Source organism: Artibeus jamaicensis, unplaced genomic scaffold (genome assembly GCF_021234435.1).
Source record: "Artibeus jamaicensis isolate MK-2021 breed Jamaican fruit bat unplaced genomic scaffold, CSHL_Jam_final contig_851, whole genome shotgun sequence".
Classification (NCBI taxonomy): Eukaryota; Metazoa; Chordata; class Mammalia; order Chiroptera; family Phyllostomidae; genus Artibeus; species Artibeus jamaicensis.
Genome location: NW_026521986.1, coordinates 17,075,421 through 17,099,411, shown reverse-complemented (window position 1 = coordinate 17,099,411; position 23,991 = coordinate 17,075,421). Strand labels below are relative to the sequence as shown.

Below are 23,991 nucleotides of genomic sequence, written 5' to 3'. Positions count from 1 at the left end.
AACAAAACCCAAGCATGCTGATACAGGTTCACGCAGTAGTGACCTTAGAGAGAAGGACTTGACTTCGCAGAAGAGAACCCTCTGGGAAGCTAAACTATCTTTTATCATCCCTGAGATGTGAATGCCCATACCACTGCCCTCAAATAAACAGTACATGGCAGAAAAAAAGGGGGGGGGGCAGGAATCAAATTGTATTTATTAGCCCTATATTACAAGAGAAGATAAAGTTGTTTACATCTTTTTTTGCCTTTGCATGTAAATGCAAATAAATGTAGAAGAAAATAAATGTAGGAAATTATAAGTCCATATTGAAAAATACATTGAGATTGTACCTGTATGTGACTAACAAGGTAATATAAAATTATCTTCTGTGAACCAATAGGCTCTCAGTGGACTACTGCCATCACCATCAATAAGTAACTAGCCAAGCACACCAGAAATAAATGAGCTATAATTAAACATAAGCAATAAAACTGCTCTACAAATATAGCATGCTGAAGATGGCTGAAATGAAATTAGTTAGGCCACAGATTTCAACAACTCATAACCATCCCCGACAATGACAGGACCCTGAATTGTGGAGACTATTTCTTCTCGAACCACGGATCTAGGAGTCAACCAGGATTTGTAGAAATGAATGTTTTAACTGTGAGCCCTTGTTCATTTTTATGGAGAACCGTGCAAAACAAAAGCTCCAAGCAGGCTAGGCTCTGGCTGAAACTGTTTGATATTGCATGTATATTAATGTCTGCAGTACAGCAGACTTGAGGTACAAAAGCATCCTTCTTGCTACCAGGGGTATATATAAACGAGAGTGACTTTCCCAAGTGATAAGCTACAGCGCACCCATGAAACTGCTCCAAAAGGCACCAGCACCTCATCCTTGCTCTGAGAAGACTTTGGGCTCCATGGCCATCCCCCTTCCCGCTTTCAGCTGCACTCAATATCTGTGGGCCCAGAAATTAAGAAAACAAAACCAAAAATGGATGCAATGAAATAACTTCAGGCATTACCTTTGGTACTGCCTGCTCACAAGTGTTTTGTGTCTGTCTTGCCCTTTGAATCCTGCCTACGGTGGTACCAAGCTGCCACTCCCAACCTCAGTAACTGCCCAGGACCCCTGCTTCCTTCACCTAACAGATTTGCAAATGCTCCTTGTTTGATGTAACTTCTGATCTTGGTACATGAGCAGATCTGTCCTGATAATGCCTTTATTTAAAATAAACCAAGTAAAAAATGAAAATGATGTCTCCTTCCAATATCAACATAGACACCAGAAATTATAGTATAATCAATGCAAGACAAGCTCTATGGCTAATGTGATTGGAAATCCCTGTGTGTTCAGATGAGTTTTTATTCAGAAGTTTTCCTTGAGACAGTCATAAGACATCAGCAGTCAAGAGGTCGGACTTTTTAGTCAAACATAACTCTGAATCTTTGTCCCCCAACCTAATAGTTTTGTGACCTTGAGCAAGTCACTTGCCACCTTCGCATCTCAGTTCCCTCATCTGTGAAACAGATGATACATAATAGTATCACCTTTCTAGGCTTGTTTAAATGACAAAGAATTCAGCACAGTGATTGGCACACAGTTAAGTGATTAAATAATAAAAGGTAACTGTGTATGAGTGATGTATTCAAGGTAAAAATTGATTTGAAATTGAATAGATCCTAACACTATTAATAAAAGTTATACCAAACTTAGAAAAAAGGCTAAGAGAGGGCCATATGTCCTTTCAGTCTTGTACAGAGACACTGTTCAACATGTGCACCCAAGAAATATTGAGTTCTGTGGGAAATGCCCCTGGGTTTGACATTGATTTTTACTATTAATTTGGACCCGGAATCTGTGAGATGACTCACTGGCCTGTAGATTTTTGTTCTCCGTAGAGACATAATGTTCTGTAGTGAAGGTAACACCAAAGCTTAAGGGCTTTTTGCTCTGTGAGTTATTCACCAGACTTATATTTAACCTAACTTTATGTTTTAATATTCCTTTTAATGTCTATAACTATCCTGCTTACATTTTTACCATCTTTCTGTTTCCCTTGTTGAGGAGTGAAGTAAACTTGGCACACATTCATTCTATATTTATATGAGGGTTGTGTCTTTAGTTGTATACAAATTATATTCGTATAACACACGTTTTTATCTTTTTGAAAACTATACTGAAGAGTAGCCAATAGTTCTGTAGGAGCTATTATGTGCTCTGTCCCAAACTTCACAATTCTGAATTCAATTTAGAATGTTCAGAATGAGATAGGACTAAAAATGTCCACATCTTAGAGATATGGGGGAATTCATTTGGCCGAGGTATTAAGTGGCAGTCAAGATTTTAACACAGGCCATTCGCTGCATGTGATGGCCTCAGCCACTATGTTTTATGATGTGTGTTGGAATAAATCAAGTTAAAAAATGGAAATCAGGAAATCTAGGTTAATAGAGAAAGAATGTATAAGTATTTAGAATATCTGAGGATAGGATTAAGGAATACTCTTCCATTAATTCTAGAGTACCTAAAGATATTCTAAATGCCTTCAAGCTATTCTAAATGACATCATTTGAGTATTAAAACAAAAACATGCAAAGTGTTCAGAATTCTAGAATATAATAAACTGAACAACCAGTAACACTGAGCTTGCATTTCCAACCCTATATTCTTATATAATGTGGTTGTCTATGAAGGCTTGCCCACACTAGTCCAGTATTTAATGAAGATGTTAAACTGTTATTATTTCTAATAAGGTAAGTAGCAGCTAATCTAATAAAAATGTGATCTTTCATATCAGACATACCAGAGTCCAAGTCCCCACTCAACTTCTTCCTATGTGACCTCAGTTTTCCCATTGTTAAAATCAGGACAATAGTAGCATAGTATTTCTTAGAGACTTGGGATGATTAAAGGGATGACACCTTTTTTTTAAAGTACAATGTCAGCAACATAATAAAAGCTTGAGTCTAATATTATTCATTACAATAAAAAGTATCACTACTTGTATTTATTAAGTACTTATCACCCTCTCATGCTACACCAAAGCTTTAAAGGCTAAGCAGCTAATTTGATTTCAGTGTTAATGTCAGGACTGGCATTGAAAGCAGTCTGATTCCAAAGCCAATCAATTTGACTACACTATGATATCTTTTATAATTTTACAATTCAACTTTTTAAAATATTTGGTTCAATATAAACACATTTTCAAGATAAATGTCCTCCAATTGTTCAATGAAATGAGTCAAGATTTGGACCCTATCAGTCCACATTCAGAATCCAGAATAGCTTCATTGTGGGGGATTCTTCCCCAAAGCACTGAGCACCATAATTCTACTGAGGAGACTAGGCAATCTGATAATGCTTTTCACCTTTTGGAAAGTACCTATCATACAATGTTAAAATAAAGCAGAGCACAAATTTTAAATAGCATGTGATCTCAGCTATACAAATGCTTATAATAAAGACTGGAAGGAAATAGCCAGAGCATTAACAGTGGCCATAGCCCATCTCCCTCTGCTCCCTGGAATGCTGTCTCTTGTTCTCCAACTGTCTTCCATGCCATGTTTGCTTAAGAAGTACTTACAAATTCTTCAGGACTCATTTGTTGGTGAAAATGTTCCTAAGAGCAGAAGCTCTTTTCGGTGAGTCTCAGGTGCAGAGCCAGTTAACCGCTCTCTACCTTGTGACTTCTCACTACATCCTGTTCCCATGTCTCTTGAAGCACTTTCACGTGTGTCTTCTCCAGCAGACTCTAATGTGTTAAAGAAAAAAACGGTACCCTATTCATGGTTATATCTTCCAATAAAGATTACCTGATGAGTGAATGAGCGAATAAAAGATAAAGTGTGTCCTAAGTAGCAAACAACTGTCTTAATTGGGAACTTCTCAAATATGGCCTATATACTGGACAAGCAGGGCTTGAAAACAGAGATAGGAGATAAACACATAACCAAAAGCATGGGTGTATTACAGCCTGAAACCCTTGGAAATTACTGCTATACAAATAACAACATGGGCTCATATTATTGACCTATACAAACCCAAAAGACAGAATGTGCACACGTCTGTCCCCTTGTTTGCACACAAAGTAGTGCATATATTGCTGATCTTTTCCAAAGCCTGAAGGGAAACGAGTTTTTAACAGATTTAATCAATATGCCAACCTACATTAAAAAATAAATAAACCCACACAATAAATAAAAAGCAAAAGGCCAATCAATAGCCAACAGCGCAGCTTAACAGCCACTCCAGCAGAGAACTGTCCGAAAAGGCGCTTCGCACTCCGCTGTCTGCACGATCCACAGCTGATTTGTGGCAAGCAAAGAACATCTATTATCACATGCCAGTGTGAACCTAGCAATTTCTACAGCAAGGAGCCCACAATGCACAACCCACAATGTAGCACAGGTAGCTGGCTGATGCGGGTGGGCTGAGGACCCACATTTATTCCCTACTGCTCGCTCCACAAAGCCATTATAAACACACCCCATTTCTAAATCCAGGAACGTGATGTGTGTTAAGGGCTCATGCGCCACACACAGACTGTTCCACACTTGCTTCTCCAGGGCACGGAGGCACTAACAAGATCCCAAAATTATACACAACTTAAAACAGTTGTCATGAACATGCTAAAAGGGAACTGAGGTGGTGAGAAAATATGTGAGGTGTTTCAAACTGCTATTTTCGAAGACGCCTCCCACGTGATGACTCTTGTGGGGGGGGGGCACACCCACAGGAACTGGATTTTGTGCAACAGCTTGCTACATTCTGAAGGGGAAGGGGACTCAACAAGGGTTGCCCTTGGGGGTGCACTGCCACACCATATAGAAAAGGGATTCTCAATTTGCATGCTGGTGTAATGGCTACAACACACCAAAACTGCCCAGATAATCCTGGTTTAAAATAGCCATAGGAACCCCATATTAAAAAATCCCCCTATTAGAACACTTGTAAGATTCCACCTGTTTTGTTGCTCATGAGATGTAACCCCAATATTGTGTCATTAGATTGGTGTTCAGGCAGTATGCACCCTCTAAGAAGTCAATCCTCTCAGTGTCAATTTTTCAAAAGAAATTAAGAATTTTTTTTGGCAAACATCATCTCTGTGTCCTTATGGGATCCCAGATGAACTCAAAATTGCCTCTGAGATAGTTTTTCTATTGTAAATGGCCCTAAAATTCACCTAAAGGAAACTCCCTATGATTTTATTATAACAGGAAATGGAAAGTCATGTCATAAAACTAGATGACAATGACCAAATCTAGTATACTTTAGTTTCCAATCAGAAGATTTCTGTTTCTATCCAAAAACAAGGTAATATTCTCATACAAGTAACCAGATGCAGAATACATGTTATATGTTCTCAACCACTGTATCAGCTTTGCATCCATCTTTGTAAGAATGAACCTGGAATCCACCCCTGCTGCCTTCAGCAATCCACCCTGGCTTGGTCTACTCACACTAAATGAGATACAGTTCTTCAACGTAAACTCTACTCATGGAGGCCATATTTATGGGACAGCAACTCAAAGTTGTCAAGCAAATGCCAAACTTAGCAAACAGGCAAACAAATAAATAACAAAGGTCATAAGTAACAGAACCAATGCTAGGAAAAGGAAAGAAGATTGTAAAATGCAAATATTTCTTTAAAAACTTGCAAGTCATCCCCAGATGCAATTAACTTTTTTATTCATGATGAACTGAGCACTTTGTTTTGGAAAATATAATAGCCTAGACATGTCCCTATCGAACAATTTTCTATTCCTGGATGTGCAATAATAAAATGAGATGCTCTCATGTCCAATAATTAAGGATCAATCTGCTGGCCTGAGAAATTGCTTATAGAAAATGAGAAATTCAAACCTTACCCCTACCCAGAAAATAAATGTCTTTTGTCCTTAGATTGAATCGCTACTGAATTCATGTGGTTTTATGACAGCATCTTAAAAAATACAATGTATTTTAGATACATACAGCATTCTACAGAATATACTAGTCCCATGAATTGGGTCCAGGCCGGATTTCCTGAACAGCACTCCACTCAGAAGCCCATGCCCTGATTCTGTTCTTGACATCAAAGCCAGGCCACTGGGGCTGTGCTTATGAGCACGGCCACAGCCTCTGTGCTCTTCCGGAAGACTCAGCCCCTGCATTTCCTCTCTGTCCTTTCCTCTTCACCCTGCTGCTTCTTCTAGTCACTTACTCTATCATTTCTCCCTTCTTGCATTTTCCTCCCACTGTTTTGGGGGGAGGCACATAGAGTGCACATGTTCAATGGTGAACATGAACCTTTTTCAGTTCTGCTGATGACACCAATGCTTGACTCCCGATGCAAGCAAAGCTACCGAGAAGTCACTAACATAGGGAGGCACATAGAGTATTAGCCAGGTAACTTCCTTTTGAAAGTGTTTGTGAGATAAAGCAGCAAATTGCAACTCTAAGGGTCAATGTTGACATAGAAAATAATCATCTATGATGGGAAGTAGTGAAACTGATTTTCTAGGAGGAAAAAAAAAACCTGATTCTGACACCAGATCCAAAAGAGAAGTTCCTCTTAAATATTATACTTTAAATGTTAATCATTAAAGATGCATCCATTGTAACCATTGACCTACCACTTTTACATATTCAGTTGCATTTCATTAAAAGTTTACCCACAGCCTCACGAACAACAGTATACACTTTTGCTTTATACAAAAAAAGTTTATGTACAAACTTTTTAGTTAGATCCTGCAGGTCTGTAGATCTGAATTCTATATGTTCCTCACCTTTTCCAATTAAAATGTACTCGCTTCCGCATCCATACAGCCATCCAATCACAGAAGACCTGGTCCATTCTGTGAGAAGGGACTAGGCAATCAGGTTTTTTAGTGATTTGGGCTCAGAGGTTTTCTACCATCGAAAATTCAACTGCATTATTTATAGACTAAAAATGCAAAATATACTATACTAAGCCAGGATATCTTGGAAACACTTTTGGAGGAGGAGAAGCTACCACCACAAAAGAAAGCTGACCTCCCCCATCCTCGCCCAAAAACTCAATTCCGTTATCGGCAAATTGTTCCAGTCAGATAACGTGATAGTGCCCATTCTGGACTAAGACATTACTAGATCAGAAACAATCGTAGAAAGCTGGAAAGAATCCTGCTTGGTTTTTAGCAGAAAACAATGCCTTGCCTGGAGAACAGAAAGAAATTTGTCAATGAGAGAAAAATATGTACATACCTTCTGAAGACTGTGCGTGTTCGTCGACGTGAAAGTAACTTACCTTTCTGCCTGTCTGCATGCAGTCCATTTCCTACTGGGAGTGGTGTGTATGTGTGATGTGGAGTAAACTTGTGAGGATAGAGAAACATCAGGCCACCATTTAGGGGAAAAAATAGGGCTTCCTACTGAGTCCTACACAGACAAATTGAAGGGAGTAGAAAGCATACAGCACGATTTTCAAGGTACTTTGGATGGTCCATGACTGCCCATTTCCGAGGGGAAGGCAGTTTCCAAATCATAAATATGGGAACAGGACTTTCAACAATACCAAATACTCGGGAAGGACAATCTGGTGCCAAAACCTCCTGCAGACAGGGTGTCCTTTGTGTTACAGACATACAGGCACGTGCTTACGTTTAGATCAATGAGTTGCAAAGAACTTTCTCTCTACATTGCCAGATTCATTACTTGTTTCTCCTTTGCATATCTTAAGAGACTGACAGATCATATGAAGACAAAAAGCTATGAGAAAAGTGAAAAACCAGAATAAGAGATAGCTAGACACATGAAAAATGGTGAGCAATCAGAAATCAAGGAAAATCAAATAGACACTAGAGATAGACCTGTAATGGACACCTCCTCCCACATGGGCAAACTACAACACAGCCTTTCTGTTTGCTCAGATAACATCATGTGTCTTTTTATTTTATTTTTTTTTATGAATACAAGAAGCCAATGGCCTGATTCAGATTGTAACACAAACTCCTACCATGAAGCCTGCATTTAGAAAATCAGGTCAGCAGGACACACCAAGTTAGGGCTTTTTAATGAATCCCTTTGTAATAAGTATCCAGAAATTTCAAGTGTTAGTTCATCTTTAAAAGTGGCCGTGTGAGGACAATAACATAAGAAGGAAGTGGAGCCCCAGGTTATAGATTTCCACAGAATTAAAGTATCTCCACCAGCAGTGCTGAGATCACCTTCAAGAAATCCCTCTTCTTCTAGGCCAAATCAGCTGATGTGCCTGAAGCATTGTGAGTGGACAAACTGGCTCTTTACCAACATGAACCAAGCGCACAGATACACACATACAAATGTACTCACAAAGGAGATTGACAAAAACAGAATATGTATACCAAATATATAAACAGAAAATGCATATATATACATACATATTTACAACAAATAGATAGCAACAAATTTACTGAGAGATTCCAGAATCTCTATGTTACATTTGAAAGCCACTGAGGATGCTTTAAATATTTCTAATTGGGAAATATAATGATATCCAAACATCTTCATCATTTGAAAGGTCTAAGAAGTTCTCTAAGTTCAGAATTTTTCTTTAAAAAATAGCTACTATCAATACATTCCTTAAACATATTCTAAATTCTATGCAATGCAAATAGGAGTCTCCATATGGTTATCCAGATGATTTAATTAATGAAAACTGGACTCCTCAGAACACAAATGTTGCCTGAACTCTTTTGTTTTGCTTTTCAGTCACAGGTAATCTAATCTAAAAGGGAAACATTGGGAATAAGCAACTGGGAAAACATTTAGTATTGCTGAGTAAGAAATGTCTTTTTGCTCTTCCCATAAGAGCACTTGTCCTCTATTTTCCCAGTTTCTGGAAGAGAAAGTTGCTAATGAATCTTTCAGAAGAGCCATCCTTTCCCATAACATCCCTAAGGTTTCCCTAAACCTCTAAACTCATTGGAAAAAATCCAAGTGTGAAAATGTTGTACTCACGATCATTGCACTGGTTTCCAGAATAGGAGGTCATGGAACAGTCACAGGTGAAGCCTTCCCACTGCTGCATGCAGACCCCCTGATTGGCACACGAGTCTTCCTGGCAGGTGGTACTTGGTCCTAGTAATGTATCAGACAAAGGGGAGAGAAGAAAAAGTAGAGAGAGAAGTGTTAACAATTAATCAAATTCAAAGCAATCACTTGAATGTACTATTCTCATGCCCCAAAACATTCAAAGACACAACCACCAAAAATGTCAACTCTATATCATGCAACAAGAATTTGGTATATACAAAAGACGACAGAAATATACACTTAGCCACACACTGTCAACAGTTACACACAGAAGGGAGAGGGCTGAACACACTGTTCTCTCTTAGGCAGACTTTGCAAAAGAGCCTCATCTCTACCATTTAACCAAAAGAGGTCTTGCCTGGAGCATGGTCTTCCTGAACGCATAATGGTAAAGCAGAACATGTTCCCATGATTCTCCTGAATTAATGACAAAAGTCCCTAAAGTCTACTTTGTTACAATAAAAAGGTGTTTCATCGTAATTCAGAGGAGAAGGAGATAGCAGCCAACATGCACTGGTATTATGTAGGTAATAAGCACTGGGTACTAAGTGCTTTGTCTCCGTTGCCTCATTAAGCTCTCCAGTGACTCTAAGACTTAAGTAGCTATGTAACTGTCATTTCACAGATTAAAAAACCAGCTTCAGAGAAGTAAAATAATTTGCCCAAGGTCACACATTTGGAAATTAAAGGATCCCAATGTCCAACTTGAGTAGACTAACTGTGAGATCCGAGCAGTTACCTCCATCAGTGGCTCCCAAAGTATAGGCCTCAGACCAGCATCACCCAGAAAGTTACTAGAAATGCAAATTCTTGGGCCCCACCCCAGACCCATTGAATTAGGACACTGGTGAGGGGGAGGCAGAAATCTGTGTTTTCGTAAGCTTGTAGGAAATTGCAATGCAGACTGACATTTGAGAACCAGTGCACCGCACGGGTCTACACAGGAATACTCAAACACAGTGTGCATGTATACCCAAGGGTACAAAAGAGAGTTCTGTGAAGTTTGGAAAGAAAGTACAGTGATACCCTTGTACTCATTGTTAATTCGCTCTGGAACTTGTGACAAGTGCCAAAACCAACAAGTACTGAGCTGTTTGTGAGCTCCCGTGTCACTGACATCTCGACCTCTGTCTCATAGTGAGAGGGGGCACCGAGTGGTGAGCAAGAACCCAGTGCCGAAACATTTTTTTCTCATGAAAATGCGATGAGTACAGGATTTGATGAGTTCTGAAGCCAACGAGTACTGAGGTATGACTGTATTAGAAATTATGCTCATTTAAAAAATTACATTCTTTATTATATTTATTTTTGTGTGTCTTTCATATACAAGTAACATAACTATAATGATACATGTATATAATATATAAATATGTATACCTTTTGGAAGGCATTATCAAAATCTTTTCTGGATATGAATGAGCAAGTAAAAAAGTTTGGCAATCTCTGTCTTTCACCTTGCCATTATACTCTCTTTTTTGGTCAGGCGGGCCTCTCTTTACCATCCTTCCTCTTTTAATTCTCTCTTTACCCTCAACCTTGGAATTAAAGAATCTTTGGAATTACCTGAGCTAATAGAAAATATCCTAATATTTAGGATAACCTGAATTTCCCAGATAGCCTCAGCAAAGGAGGTGAGCCTTTTGAGTCACTAAATGTATTCGTTAAAATCTGATTTTTAAAAAAATTTTTGACAGAGGGAAAATATACCCATTACCCTAAGTGCACATTTCACAAATTCCAAGCTAAGCCTCACACAGGCACAGGATATTGAGACATAAATATGCAGGTTCTGAGGACGCATGTTTGAAAGACGCATGACTACAAAGAGTTTGTCTTCTGGGTGCAAGACATCTTGTGTCTATTCACGGAGGGTGAAAGTGGTCTGGTGCATCAGTCCTAGCACAAAGCTCTTAGGATGTGCCATAAGGGAGTTCCAGACAATTACTAACGCTGGGGAGCAGCCTGCTGCTGCGCTTCCGCAGGTCGGGCATGCCATGTGGTTCCCCCATGTGGAGATGAAAGGAGGTACATGGTTATGTTCTCAGTGGGTCTTAAACTTAAGCATTGTGTAGTGCATGTTTCATTAACAATAGCAAATCAGGACAGCTTCTTTCAAAGGATAAAAGCTTCTCCGGAGTCCGCAGGCTCCCTGACCAAACAGCTCTCACCAGACAATGGGCTGGTAATTCAATTGAACTCAGAATCAGACACACATAGAAGGCTTTCTCCTTGAAAGGCAGAACAGCAAAAACTTGGGGAAAACAGAATTCTTTGCATATTGATTGAAACTGAGAGCAAAGGCTTTTCCATGCATTTCCCTCCCCTCTAGCCAAATTTTAACCATTTCCAAATGCCTCCCCCACATGAAACATTCCCAGTAACTTCAAACAATTCTCCCCCTTCTTAGTGGCCACAGCACTTATAATCTGTCTCATTAACTTTTGCATATGATAATATTCCATTTAACACGCTATTACACAGTGCACTGTCCTCTGCTTATATAATCCTCTGATTGTCTCATGTGGGCTTTTTGCTATTTAGCCCCAAAAGACTAAATGCTGCTTGCTGTTAGAAATCACGTATGCTTTCATCATGTCCTTGCTACACTAAGTGCACTGTGCCAGATGCAGAGAAAGTGTTTCTGTAAATGTTGAGCTGATCTGAATTGCAGCCACCTGATTTGCCTACGTCTCGTACTTCTAAAACCTGAGCGTGGGAGAACGTCTGTGCTCTGCAAAGTGAGCAATCTGTTCCATTTGTCAAAGGTTGCTCAGGAAGCAAATACAGAGGGAACTGTAGGTTATTTCCAAATCCCATGGAATTTGTTTCACATGCATTAGAAAAGAGCACCATGAAGAATCAGATAATCCCTGAACACGAACTACACTGTAATCATCTAAGAACAAGAACAGTCTCCTTGAGAATCTGCGATGACTTCTGATTAATCTAAGACTACACTTGTACCTTCTTTCCAGGCTGAGATCTTAGGGCTTTTGCTTCCTTCTCCAGCCCCATTTCCTTCTCCTGGCCCCTGGCTCACAGTGTTCAAGCCACCCCTTCCTCCTTCTAATTCCTCTCTAGCACAGCAGTGTTCACAGTGTGGGCTCCAAACCAGTAGCACCTGCATCATCTACCAACTGGAATTACCTGTGACTTGCCCGCAGGGTGGGCACAGTGCAGGACCTCTGCTCTCACACTCCAAGCCCATCCCTACATTCAACATCTTTTCCTCTTGTTCAGCCTACTTCCTGGAAGGTACTTTTGCAGATTTTCAAATGACTGGTTCATTCTCATTCTTTAAGTTTCAGCTCCAAATGGGCATTGTTCAGACTGTCTTATTTTAAAAAGTCCCCACCAGCATTTCATTTACTCCCCATCATATTTCTGTGTTTATTTAACTTGCAATGACATGGTTTGTAGATAAGTTATTTATTAAATCCTTTATTGTCTGTCTCAGCCTATGGAATATAAACCCTTTGAGAGTAAACTCTTTTTTTTTTTTTTTTTTTTTGCTTACCTTCATGTCTCTAAATACTGGTAAAATATTTGGTATAAAGTAAGGGTTCAGAAAATTTTGTGGAATACAAAAAAGAACCAAAGATTAAAGAAATAAAGTCATTCTTTCATGACATAAGGCCAAGTGGTTTTCCTAACAACAATTCACCCATAGCATTTACCAACAATAGCTCGTATAAGCAAATTCCTGTTTGGAACAAAGCTTTTCCTTTAGGGGGGATTTAACTGATCACATTTCATCCCTGATATAAGTATTAGACTCATTCAATCTCATCAGATGCTGTGACAAGGACCCTTTTATGTCCCCAATGCCCATAGACAGTATGCGGTAACTATGTTGAATAGAAGAAAGGTTGGGATAAACTCTAAAACATTTTCAAGATGATAATATAAGTTCCTATTCTTACTTCAAACTATTTAAGTACATCCTTTCCCGAACAGACTGTGTTTCATCTCATTGCATCTATTTCTCATAGATAGGAATGTCTGAGAGACAAGGGAGGGAGGAAGGGAAGAAAAGAAAGGGAAGAAATCAGAGAAACAAACTGGAAAAGAAGTTTCATTCTAACTGCACCTCCACTGATACAAGATAATCTGTAGAAATAAGAAGAGCACAAAACCATAACGAAACAAGGCATATCCATAGATGTGCCAGACACTCTACTAAGTGCATTTCAGATAGTCATTCAAATAATCTCATAAATATATGTTGAAGTAGCTATAGTTAAAACTACTAAAGAATCAGAAAAACAAAAAATACCTTTCTTGTGAAGATATACAAAATTCAAAAATACAATAATTTTTTGACTGCTGACTAAGTCGGAAGGCAAGGATTTTAGAAAAGTAAACTGAGTCAGAGAAAAGTTAGGTGATTATTTACAAGGTCCCACACCCTTGTAGCAGACTGAGGTCTCAAACACAAGCTTACTAACTCCACAGCAGGTCCACCCAACACCTGTGGATGCGGGTGATGCAGAGGGTGTGTGTGTGTACTGACGCTGATGAACAACATCAACTTAAAAAGGTATTTCTAACCTACAGACAGAGAAGGATGACATTCTAATGTAACAAAGCATCTTCAGATGAGAAAGATTTCAATACAAAATTCAGTTAAAAATTAAGAGGAAGGTCTCTTTCATCCAAGTATATGAACACAATCTGTATGCATGTTTATAAATATGACAGACATTTCTGATTTAATAATAATAATTTTATCTAAAATATTATTCCAAATCAACCTAAAATTCCAAATATTATAAGATAACGTAAACATTTCATTATTATTATTATTATTATTAAGGCTCCCCAAGACTTTAGGGAACCCCTAAGTAGGAACAGGGTACACTACCTTTGTATTTGATATGTAAACAACCATCACTAAAGTAATCATGCAACCTTTTGAGGAAAAAATGGTGACTTTTTTTTGTATAGTAGAAAAAGTGATAAAGTGACAAAAGTATGCATGAAAAACAAAATACGTTGTCACTGTTGTTAGTCCTTTGGTCTCTACCTCCCAGTTCTCTTTTTAGTTCCCTGGGAAGGATCACATTGTTTCTTTTTTCTTAATTTTTTTTTCTGATAATAACTTTGCTCGCTGCCACAAATTCCTCATCCTCATCATTCTGCTTGAATGTGGGATTGTTTCTGCCTTTAAGAACTGTCCCAGACATTCCTGTCACTGCTGAAATCCACATGCAAATGGATTCAGTCAACTCCTCTTCATGGTCAGGAAAATCAGAAGCTGACAGAGTATTTTTTATTACTTGTAAATTCCTTAAGACAGACGTGCTGCCTGAGGCACAGGACATTTGGATCAGAGAGCACTTGCCTTCTCTTAGTGCCAAGTAGGACTTAACCAAGCTATGCCTGAAACACCCCAATTTAAAATGGATAAATATTGCAAAACCAGCACCAGCTGGTCCTGGCCATATTGGGGAAGTAAGCTTGATGAGTGGGAAGCCTGGGAGTGATACATCTGGTCTGATTCCCAATGTCCATTCATCCTGAAGGCAGCCAGACCAGCTGTAGGCACCAGGTGGGGCTGGGTTAACAACATTCATTGTCTTGAATCTCAAAGCATGAGTTGTTTGTCAAAGGGCTTAGAATCTATGAGTGAAACCTGGATGAGAAGTATTATCATAGGACTTTGTGCCAATCAAAATGTTTTCCCACCCCTAACAAAGCATAGCTGCCCCAGGGAAGAGACGTATGAGAGATGCTCTAGAGTGTCTTCAACAATCTCATCTTCCACCTTCCACTCTTGGTAAGTGTATAAACATCTCCACTTATACCTTCTAAAATTGACACTGTTTCATGGAGAGAGAAGGAGTAAGCTGCATTTGGGTGGGAAGGAAGGAAAAGAAAGAATAGAAAAGGGAAGATGACTCCATCTAGATGTATGCATTTGTGTGTATGTGCATGTGGAAGTGTATCTGTGAAAGGCCCTTACCAGCTCTGAGCAGTCTATAACTTCCACTGCTAGAGTATAATTAATAATCAAAGTGCCGAGGCTTCAGGGAGGGTATTTGTGACATTGGAAAACAGCCTAATTATTTAGCTACACATCTTGGTCCTTTCAGCAAAACTACTTCTATAGCTTTCAGAAGTATTTCTACATTGACAGTTTTGATCTTCTTGGCTTTTCTGAAGCCAGCAATTTAGAGACAACATAAGATTCACCCCTTTTAAATTGGAAAAAATCCAATTCACTTCCATTTAATTTTAAAATAAGAAAACTATGATCCCTAAATGCGTCAAGTGTCTTTCTTCATAGAGAGACAACTGAGAAGCGGATGCTCTATTTCCCATTTTAAAGAAGATTAAGCAAAGCCAAAGAACAGGGTCCTAAATGTTGTTGTAAAATTTCATTGGCAGAAAGAGCTAAGGGCAGCTGCATTCCCCAAATCTTCCTTTTTTGTCCTGAAGGCAAGGATTGATGCCTGGCTGGTACTCAACAGGCACTGGAAGTGCTCTTTGTCAAGCGCGCCCTTTTCAAATGAGGGGTCAGAAACGTCCCTTAGTTGGGTGATGAGTTACAATGCCTGGAAAAAACCTGATCTCAGGGCAATTTCAATAAGACCCTGATTCTCCCTTCAGCTCTCTCATCATACTTTAGATATGAATAAGTCAAGATGGATGTGGAAATTGGTCAAAACCAAGATGCCCTCATGAGGTCTTTATCTCCCATGGCCTTGGACTGGTCCCGTGCTGGTCAATATTAAACAACTAGAACTCCAGGAGAAAAGAATAACAAAATCTGATCTGTAACATTTCTGTAACCCAGTTTTCAGAGTGTAAAAATACTCCCACCACAACCAATTTCAAACTAATTCATGTTAAGTGATGTCAACCAGCCTGCGAAATTTCTTAAAATTCCTCCGTTCATGCCAGCTCTGTTCTTGATGGCCAGCGAATGGCCAAATACCATTACACTTTGTGAGTAAATCTATTTCCCCAAGGGACACCGCCATGACAGTGGAGAGGCAGACGCCGGTGGCTGCCCCTGGTTGGGTGATTCTGAAGGTGACAGAATAGCCGGCATCAGAAAGGCATCTTGTTCAAACCATCCTGTTTTCAGAGGGTGCCCGGGTCACAACAGTCAAGTGATTAAATCATTCCTTCATTTTTAAAAAAATCACAAGCAGGCCCTTAGAAGTCAATGCTCCTTCAAAAATGTTAACTGAGGTCTCATTTTCTGTTTCCTTCCTTTCTCAGCCCTGATGTAGCAGCCTGTTGGAGTACTAGAGAGTGCATTTAACAGAGAGCGAAAATGGGTTTCAAAGGCCAGTCCCAACAAAAAGACAGGTAATTAAAAATGCTTTGCTCTACTATAACTGTGCAAATATTATATAGAACTTAGTGAAACAGTATTGCTGTAAAAACCATCTACCATAAAATCAAGTTGGAGGACACTCTCAGATTCTCTCTGGTCATCTGTGTACTGTTTCTGCTTTGGAAATAGGCAAATCCAAACTCACATTATATGGTACAGTAGGAAAAAGTCACAGCCTTCAAAATCTAGCTTTATCACTTAGTAGCAATGTGATCTTGGGCTAGCTACCCAAATTTCTCTGAACCTGTTTCCTCATCTAATAGAAGAGATGGAAACTATTACTACCTTAGATGTGTGAGCATTAAATGAGATAACATACGTAAAGCTTGCAAAGTCATCCATGAAATGGTGACAATATTTACCAAACAAGTCTGTGGACATAATGGACAGCAATATATCAAGTCTTTATTTAGCATGTGCCTATGCTAAGAAGACTCTCAATAAAGGGTATTATCAATTCTGTTGGGAAGGAAAATCAGGTTGTTTCCACCCATTTCAGTTTGGTGTGTAGTCAGTCTGTAGTCTAGAAATAAGACACATTAAGGTAGTAAGTCGTAATTACACAGTTCTCCTGTGAGAAGCCTGATACACAGAGTTGACGAATAAGAGGCAGGAACCACTGTGGGGATTTCATTTAATTTCAGTCTTTCTTATTTCCCCTAATGCAAAGCATTTGAAGAACTGATTTGTATTGGGTCAAATGCCACATTTTATTATGTAAAATACAATGGTGGATATGATACAGCCCTTTGCTTTGAAAAAAATGAAGTGGGGAACTATAGTCTTCACAGTAAAGAAAGTTGGAGAACTAAAATGCACTTTACATACTAGATGTGTTTGGCTGATGTCAACTCATCTAAAATGACTTGAAAGGATCTTCAGGTTTTCAAGGCATTTGAATCCAATACATTCATTGACTTAAGATACATAGCACTTAGAACCCAATCTAATCAACCCATACCCACCACCACCTAGCAACTACTGGGGCAAAGGGACAACATACATTACTAGAAGAGAAGCCATTCAACTCCAGAAATAAAAGTTGCTAGGGGAATTAGAACAGAAAGTAAAGAGAAGATACTCTGATTAATCACCTAACCCTATAAAAATAGCTTTTCTTTTATTTCTCATTGTTTATGAGTCATCTGCCTCCCTCCCAAAGGGTCAAATAATACTTTTTTTTTATAGTTGTGCAGCTCCTTTCTCACACAGACAGGCTTTTAGGAAATCTTTTCTTCTAGAGGGATACCCTCTTACAAATAAATAGAAATTAGAAAGCTATGCCTGAAAGGACCACAGATATTGTCATTCTATTCAAGAAACCCTGAGATTCAAAGGACTGCATCTCCCAGCAGGGGAACACCTCCCATCCCACCCCTTCTCTTAGCCTGAAGGGATGCAAAATCCGACCTGGTCGGTGCAGTGCTTCCTTGACACCTTTTGTAAAAATGTGTGAATGCATCACCTATGGGACAAAGTAACACTGTGGGGTGGCAGAAAAATGAACAGGAGAAAAAGCTCATTTTCTTCCTCACTCCTCAGAGGTTTGATCTGGGAGGGAAACACAGGTACCTTTCTAGCCAGTTAAAGTAGTAGGTATTAGGCTCATGCTTCTTCCCTCTGTCTTGAAATAGGCTACTTCCCTCCTAACTCTGCTCTCTGCTTCTGGTTCCTGTCCTCATCCACTCTGCCACCTGCTGCCAGTCATCTTGATAAAGTGAAAATTGAACCCAAGTCACCTTATAGCGCCTAGTGGTGAAGTCAAATTCCTCACATGGAAAGTCTGTCTTCACCTGTCTCCCTCCTACCCCTCATCTTTGACCACATCCCTACAGGCGCATTATTTTTGCCAAATTGAGCTTCTCGTAGGTCCCTAAACTGGCCAAGCTCTGGAATGTGCTCCCCTCTCCCATCCACCTAACACATGTTGTCCTTCGGGCTCAATTTCAGCTCCTCCTGAGAAAATCTCGGAGCACCCCCATAACTGCTGTTGCCTCACACAGCCTGACAGTCCTCCTCCATGCTCTCACGGTGTGCTCCAGATCCGTTCGGGCAGAGCAGTTTGCACTCCACACTGCGATTAACTGGCTGATCGCCTTCTGATTTATTTAAAGTCAGAGACGGTATTCCAGCTGTAACTCCAGTATGTAGCTGAGTGCCTGTTACATGGGAGTAGCTGAGTTCCTATTAAATTCAACAACACAATCACAAAAAACATTAAAATAAATTAATAAAAACTAAAAAAAAGAAAAATACATCACCCTAAAAACACAGTGGCAAGAAGAAGCAAGCTGTTGACCTGTCTAGACTCATGATTTCACTTTTTAGATCTCTTCATGGTATTTCTTTCTGAATACCAGTTGCCTCCACATCTCAGACTATCTCATTCCTCCACCATGTGTTTTTTACCCCACTTACACTCAGTGGTGATTGGTACTATCTGTGCCCACAGGTTGCTGCTCACGAAGCCGACATTAAGTATTGTTCCACATGCCAATGTCAGGAAAACAAAAAGTAAACTCATTTTCATTGGGAAGGTCTTTTGCCATAAAATGGGGAAAGAGCAAGATGACCCAAAATAATTACAAAGAAAAATAGTTCCTGCCACAAACACAGAGACTGTCAAGTCTTTGCGAGAGAGGAAGAGAATAACACAAAAACCATGCAAATGACCAGACTGCTTCTACAAATGGGAAAGTGAAGAAATTCTAAACTATTATGCCCCCAAATCTGCATCTGCACAATTTACAGTGGGTGTAGAAATCAACCAGTTCTTTGTACAATTCCCACAAATCATTTTCCTTTGAGTGGAAACCTGAAGATCATTTTTTATATATGGAGTCTCTATGTAAGAAGACCTGTGCTAGGTTCTGAGGATTCAAAATCCATATAGTGCTTACCATGAAGAAATGGTAACCTACAAGCACATACACTTGTTTAGATTTATCTAGTAGATCTGCTCATGAGGAGCTACAACCACTTTGGACTGCCTCTTAGTGTAGATCGGATCCTGCCCCCCATCTCCCTCCCCTGGCCATGTAGACCTATTTTGACAATGAAACAGAATGTCTTAACACAACAGCCCTCAGTATCACTGAAAGGGCCCTAGATACTTTGAAAATGAAAGCTATTCCACAGCTACCTTTGACTTCAAAATACTAATCCGGTAGGCTCTTTTCATTAATTTTATTATATATTGGCATATATGTAAATCTGCTAAAAGGGGATGAAGGAAAAAGAGTTAATAAAATGGCTAGAGAAAGGCCTTATTAGTTGATGTGCACCCAAGAAATGAACACTTGTATGGCCACCTGCAGGACATATAACCAGTCACTGCAAAGTAAGTGATCTTTCAGGCGAAAAGTAACTTTTAAAGTTATCTTTGCCTTAATCACATCTCACAGTTTTTGATGACTGCAAACTGTGCAGAGACTGAAGCCCAGTCCTCTGCATAGCTGCCGGCCAAAAGATACCTGAAATGCCTGCACCTGGCTCCTTATTCTGAGTCAAAGCAGCCTGACGTGACAGGACCAGCGAACCACTACTGACTTGGGAAGATGCCCCTTTGAATTGTAGAAGAGGCAGTTCCTGCCGTCAATTCACTGAGATCTCTCATGAAGGCATTTTAAAGGGTATTCAGGATTAAACTGACAGATTCTGTTCTTCCCCAAGGATGCATTTTTCTTTAGATTACAAAACAGGAAATTAAAGTGCTTGACCAAAATCCCCAACAGGAAATATAAATCTCTAGAACACTTTAATGATATTAATGTCACCCAAGTGCCTGAAAATACTTTCTTAAAATAGGTTCAGAGAAAATGACATTCTCTTGCCCAAGCATTCAAAAGTCCTGCTCTGAGAGATGACCTCCCTGACCCCAAAAATAATAAATTAAGAACTCAAGTGGCCTTTTTTCCTTTTCCTTTTTACAAGTGCTATCTTCTATCTACAGTGAATAAGTTGAAAAGAAACAACCCCTCCGTGGCAGCCACTGGGAGAGGCATTCAACCATTTCCAGAAGTAGATTAATGTGTTTGTGGGTAGTCACCGTATGGGATGCTGTCAAACCTCTTTAAGGTTCCCCCCAAACAGAATCACTTTCCTGTCTTGCCTTTGTTGTCATTTTTGATGCATGGATCTAGGTTTTCTGCCACTCTTTCTGAAGAACACAGAGTTCAGCCCCCTCCCACAACCGCTGCTGTCCAAGAGGTGTGACAGCTTGAAGATCTCTAAAGAAAAGATACCAAGGGTTACACAGGGCACCTTTCAGTCCAAAGGAGTAATGGGAACAAGAACCTTCTCTACCTTGCAGGTCAGCTTTGGTCAACGCAACTTTGTTAGCAAAAGAACAGAAAAGGTGGAAACAATAACCAGAGGTTAGTAAGAGGTAGAGTAAACCAGGGCAACATTACAGAAATGAAAATACAATCGGCATAACCAACATCACTCAAACAGACAATTGAAATGCTCTACAGGTTCTCCAGAGACAGCACAGACGGGGGATGCACAGACCAGGGCGGAGCAGGCTTTGTCAGAGCCACGTGAGCAGAGCAGGGACAGGGGACACTAGACTGGACAAAGCACAAGCAGTGGTCACAAGAGCCTTCCCCCATACACACAGCCAACCCCCAGGCATATGGTCCAGAAAAATGATTTTCCATCGGTCAGGATAAACATCAAGGAATAAGGGTGGTGCATGGTTAGACTGAAAGACACATGTGCACAACCAGAGGCCACAAAAATAATCCTGCACATGTAGGAGTTAAGCATGGAAGAGTCACTTGGGAGCAGTCCATGTAGCCTCCTAAAGATGCCACCAAGGGATGTAGCACCACAATCAGGCATTTGTTTCAAGAGCATTTGGTCGAGGTGATACCAAACAGCTCGATTTGTTTAATTTGTAAAAATATAGCTAACTCCAAATGGCTGTGGGCAAAAAAGACACCAAAGAGATGTCTTTTTCTTTATTTGTGCCAAACCCAAAATGAGAAATGGTGTTGCTGTCACGTGTTTACCATCTGCGATTGTGGAATTGCGTTTGCAGCCAATAAATGCCTCTGTAGCAAAGCCGGCCACCAGAAAGACATTTACCGGCTGAGTATTGAATCGGGCATTGTTGTAAAATTCTGATTTTTTTAATTTGGACTAAAAGTCTTAGCCCAGATTAAGAGGTTGTGAATCACTGTTAGATTTTGGCTAAGAGTTGTCCAGAAATCACAATCTAAATTATACACTCAGCATATAAAGTGAAAACCTTGTTTAAAATATTGTGGTTTTTTCTTAATATAAACAATTGAGAGCCAATGAGTATTGGGCTAACATGTTTTTAAAATAACTTTGAACTATTTGGGCTAGATATTGTAGAAAAAGTAATACATTGGCTAATTAAGCATCTCAAAGTGTCATTATCAGTGATATTGACAAGAATCTATGATGTATCTTGGCCTATGTACCCCAGATATGTGATAATAAAACATATGCAACATCTCGAAGAGATCCAGGTCTTAGTTCTTAGCAATGACTCATCACCCCTACCTGTTTCCTATTCTATACACAGAAATGATAAATCAAGAAATGAGTCATATTTCCTGTGATCCCCATACTGCCTAACACTCAAAGGCCTTCTCGAGGGCCTCCTACTCTATAAAGAGCTCCAGAATGACAATGACACTTTGTGCAGCGTCTCTAAGGTTCTGTGTCCTTGATTTCCTTCCCTGTCATCTTCCACAACACTCTAAAGAGCTCCTGGGATCTCTTAGAAGGGCTTATTCACAATGGTGCAAATTCCCAATGACAGCAATTTACGCCTTAACCCACTTTTTGGCCATTTTTCCTGGCCACTTAGGCTAATTATCCAAGTCATCTGTGTACAATAAACAAGGACCTTCTTCCCTCAGCACTCATCCTCCACTTCATCCCCCCCAGCGGGGCAGTCATAATGCGCTCTGGGTAGCGATCGCAATTATCTCCATGGCAATAGAGTGCAGGGTTATTAGGCCCATGGGACTTGCCATAGATTCAGATGGCAGAGCCATATTCAGCTCTGAACAGTCACCCATCCTCAGAGGAAGGTCAGGACCTACCATAATGCCTGTGATGAGTAGCACTGAAATGCACACAGAGGTGTAGGTAAGGATAGGGGCATTTTCTCCAATGTAATGGACAATTTCTGCTTTTCTAATGCCCTTTCTGCTTTTCTTAAAACTTTCTTAACTAGGATTCATTCCCCCCCTTTATACTACATATTTTAATCCACTTTTATAAAAGTTAGTTTAGACTTCCTTTTCACCAATACTACAGCTCTGTGTCCTTACACTCTGATTTTTATAGTCTATAGAATTGTGCTTCCAACACGGTGCATACAGACCCATGTGACTACTGAGCACTTCAGAGGTGTGTGGTCTGGATTGAGGTGTGCTGCTAGTGTGAAACACACACTCGACTTTCAAGTCTCAGTGTGAACACAAAGTAAAATGTCTTAACATGCTGAAGAAATACCATTTTGCTCTAAGTTAAGTAAAAATAAAATTAAAATTAGCTGCTAATTTCTACCTTTTTAAAATGCAGTTATAAGAAAAAAAATGACATATGTAACTCATTAGATTTCTCCCAGGCACATTGCTGTAGAGGTAAATGGATGATCCCTGTTAAGTTTTTAATCTGAAGAACTGATGGCATGATAAAAATCTTTCAGATTTGAAAAGTGCCTTATGCTTTTTAATAGGTGCTTTTATAACATGATGTAACTTGCTATGATGAATTATTCCAGGATAATTGGATTTACTGTCATTCCATAATCTTGTAATTTAAGATACTCATTTAAATTCCCAAATACTGCACGTTTTTCAGGATTGTTTTCTAACACCCAAAAGGACTAAAAGCAGGGCAATAAGGCAAAAATTCTTGAGTTAATTGAAATTGCGCGTTCCCAGGGGAAGAAAGCAAACGGGCTGTTTTAAGTGCTTTGTGATTCCCAACTTCTGACACTCATACACACACACCCCGCCCCATATCAGGCCCACAGAGTTTAAGGGGTATTTCTGGCTAAGGGACGCTGTGAACAATCAGCCTTATTACTAATGCCTCATAGGAAAAGAGAAATCAGTTCCATACTACAAATAGGCCTGGGAAGCTAATGGGAAGCTTTTATTAAAATATGCTTTAAGGTGGTGAGCAAACCCGGATGAAAGCTGGTTAAGAACACAGTGATAAATGAAGCTGAATGCAGGAGATGAATGAACAGGTTTGATGTACTAAATCAGCAATTTTCAACCTGTGTGCCACAATAACTTTTAAAGTTATTCCCTTTTCCCTTAGAGTGTCAAATTTAAAACATGACAAAACCCCACACAACAATAGCCATCTGGTGTGAATGAATCAAAATTGTATCTTTTTTGTCAGATTGGCAAAAAAAATTATTTTTTGGTATGCCACAGAATTTTAGTCATATGTTATGTGTGCCATGAGATGCAAAAGGTTGAAAATCGCTGTAGTAAATGAATGAGGGGCACAAGGAGACACAACAGATTGCACAAAGGACCATGAGGCTCAACCAGACAAAAGAACACCCAGGTCCTGGTGACAGACACGCAGATCCAGGCCAGACATCCCTTTGCCT

The 23,991-nt window shown here is 39.6% G+C and overlaps 1 protein-coding gene across 1 annotated transcript in view; it reads right to left on the bottom strand.

Annotated features, from left to right (window-relative positions):
- NRXN3 (neurexin 3) overlaps window positions 1-23,991 on the bottom strand; it is a 1,496,747-nt gene that overhangs the window by 757,463 nt on the left and 715,293 nt on the right. Inside the window, exon 15 of the mRNA XM_053673404.1 lies at window positions 8,951-9,070. Coding sequence (XP_053529379.1) covers window positions 8,951-9,070 — 120 coding nt within the window. The remainder of the gene's footprint in view (window positions 1-8,950; window positions 9,071-23,991) is intronic.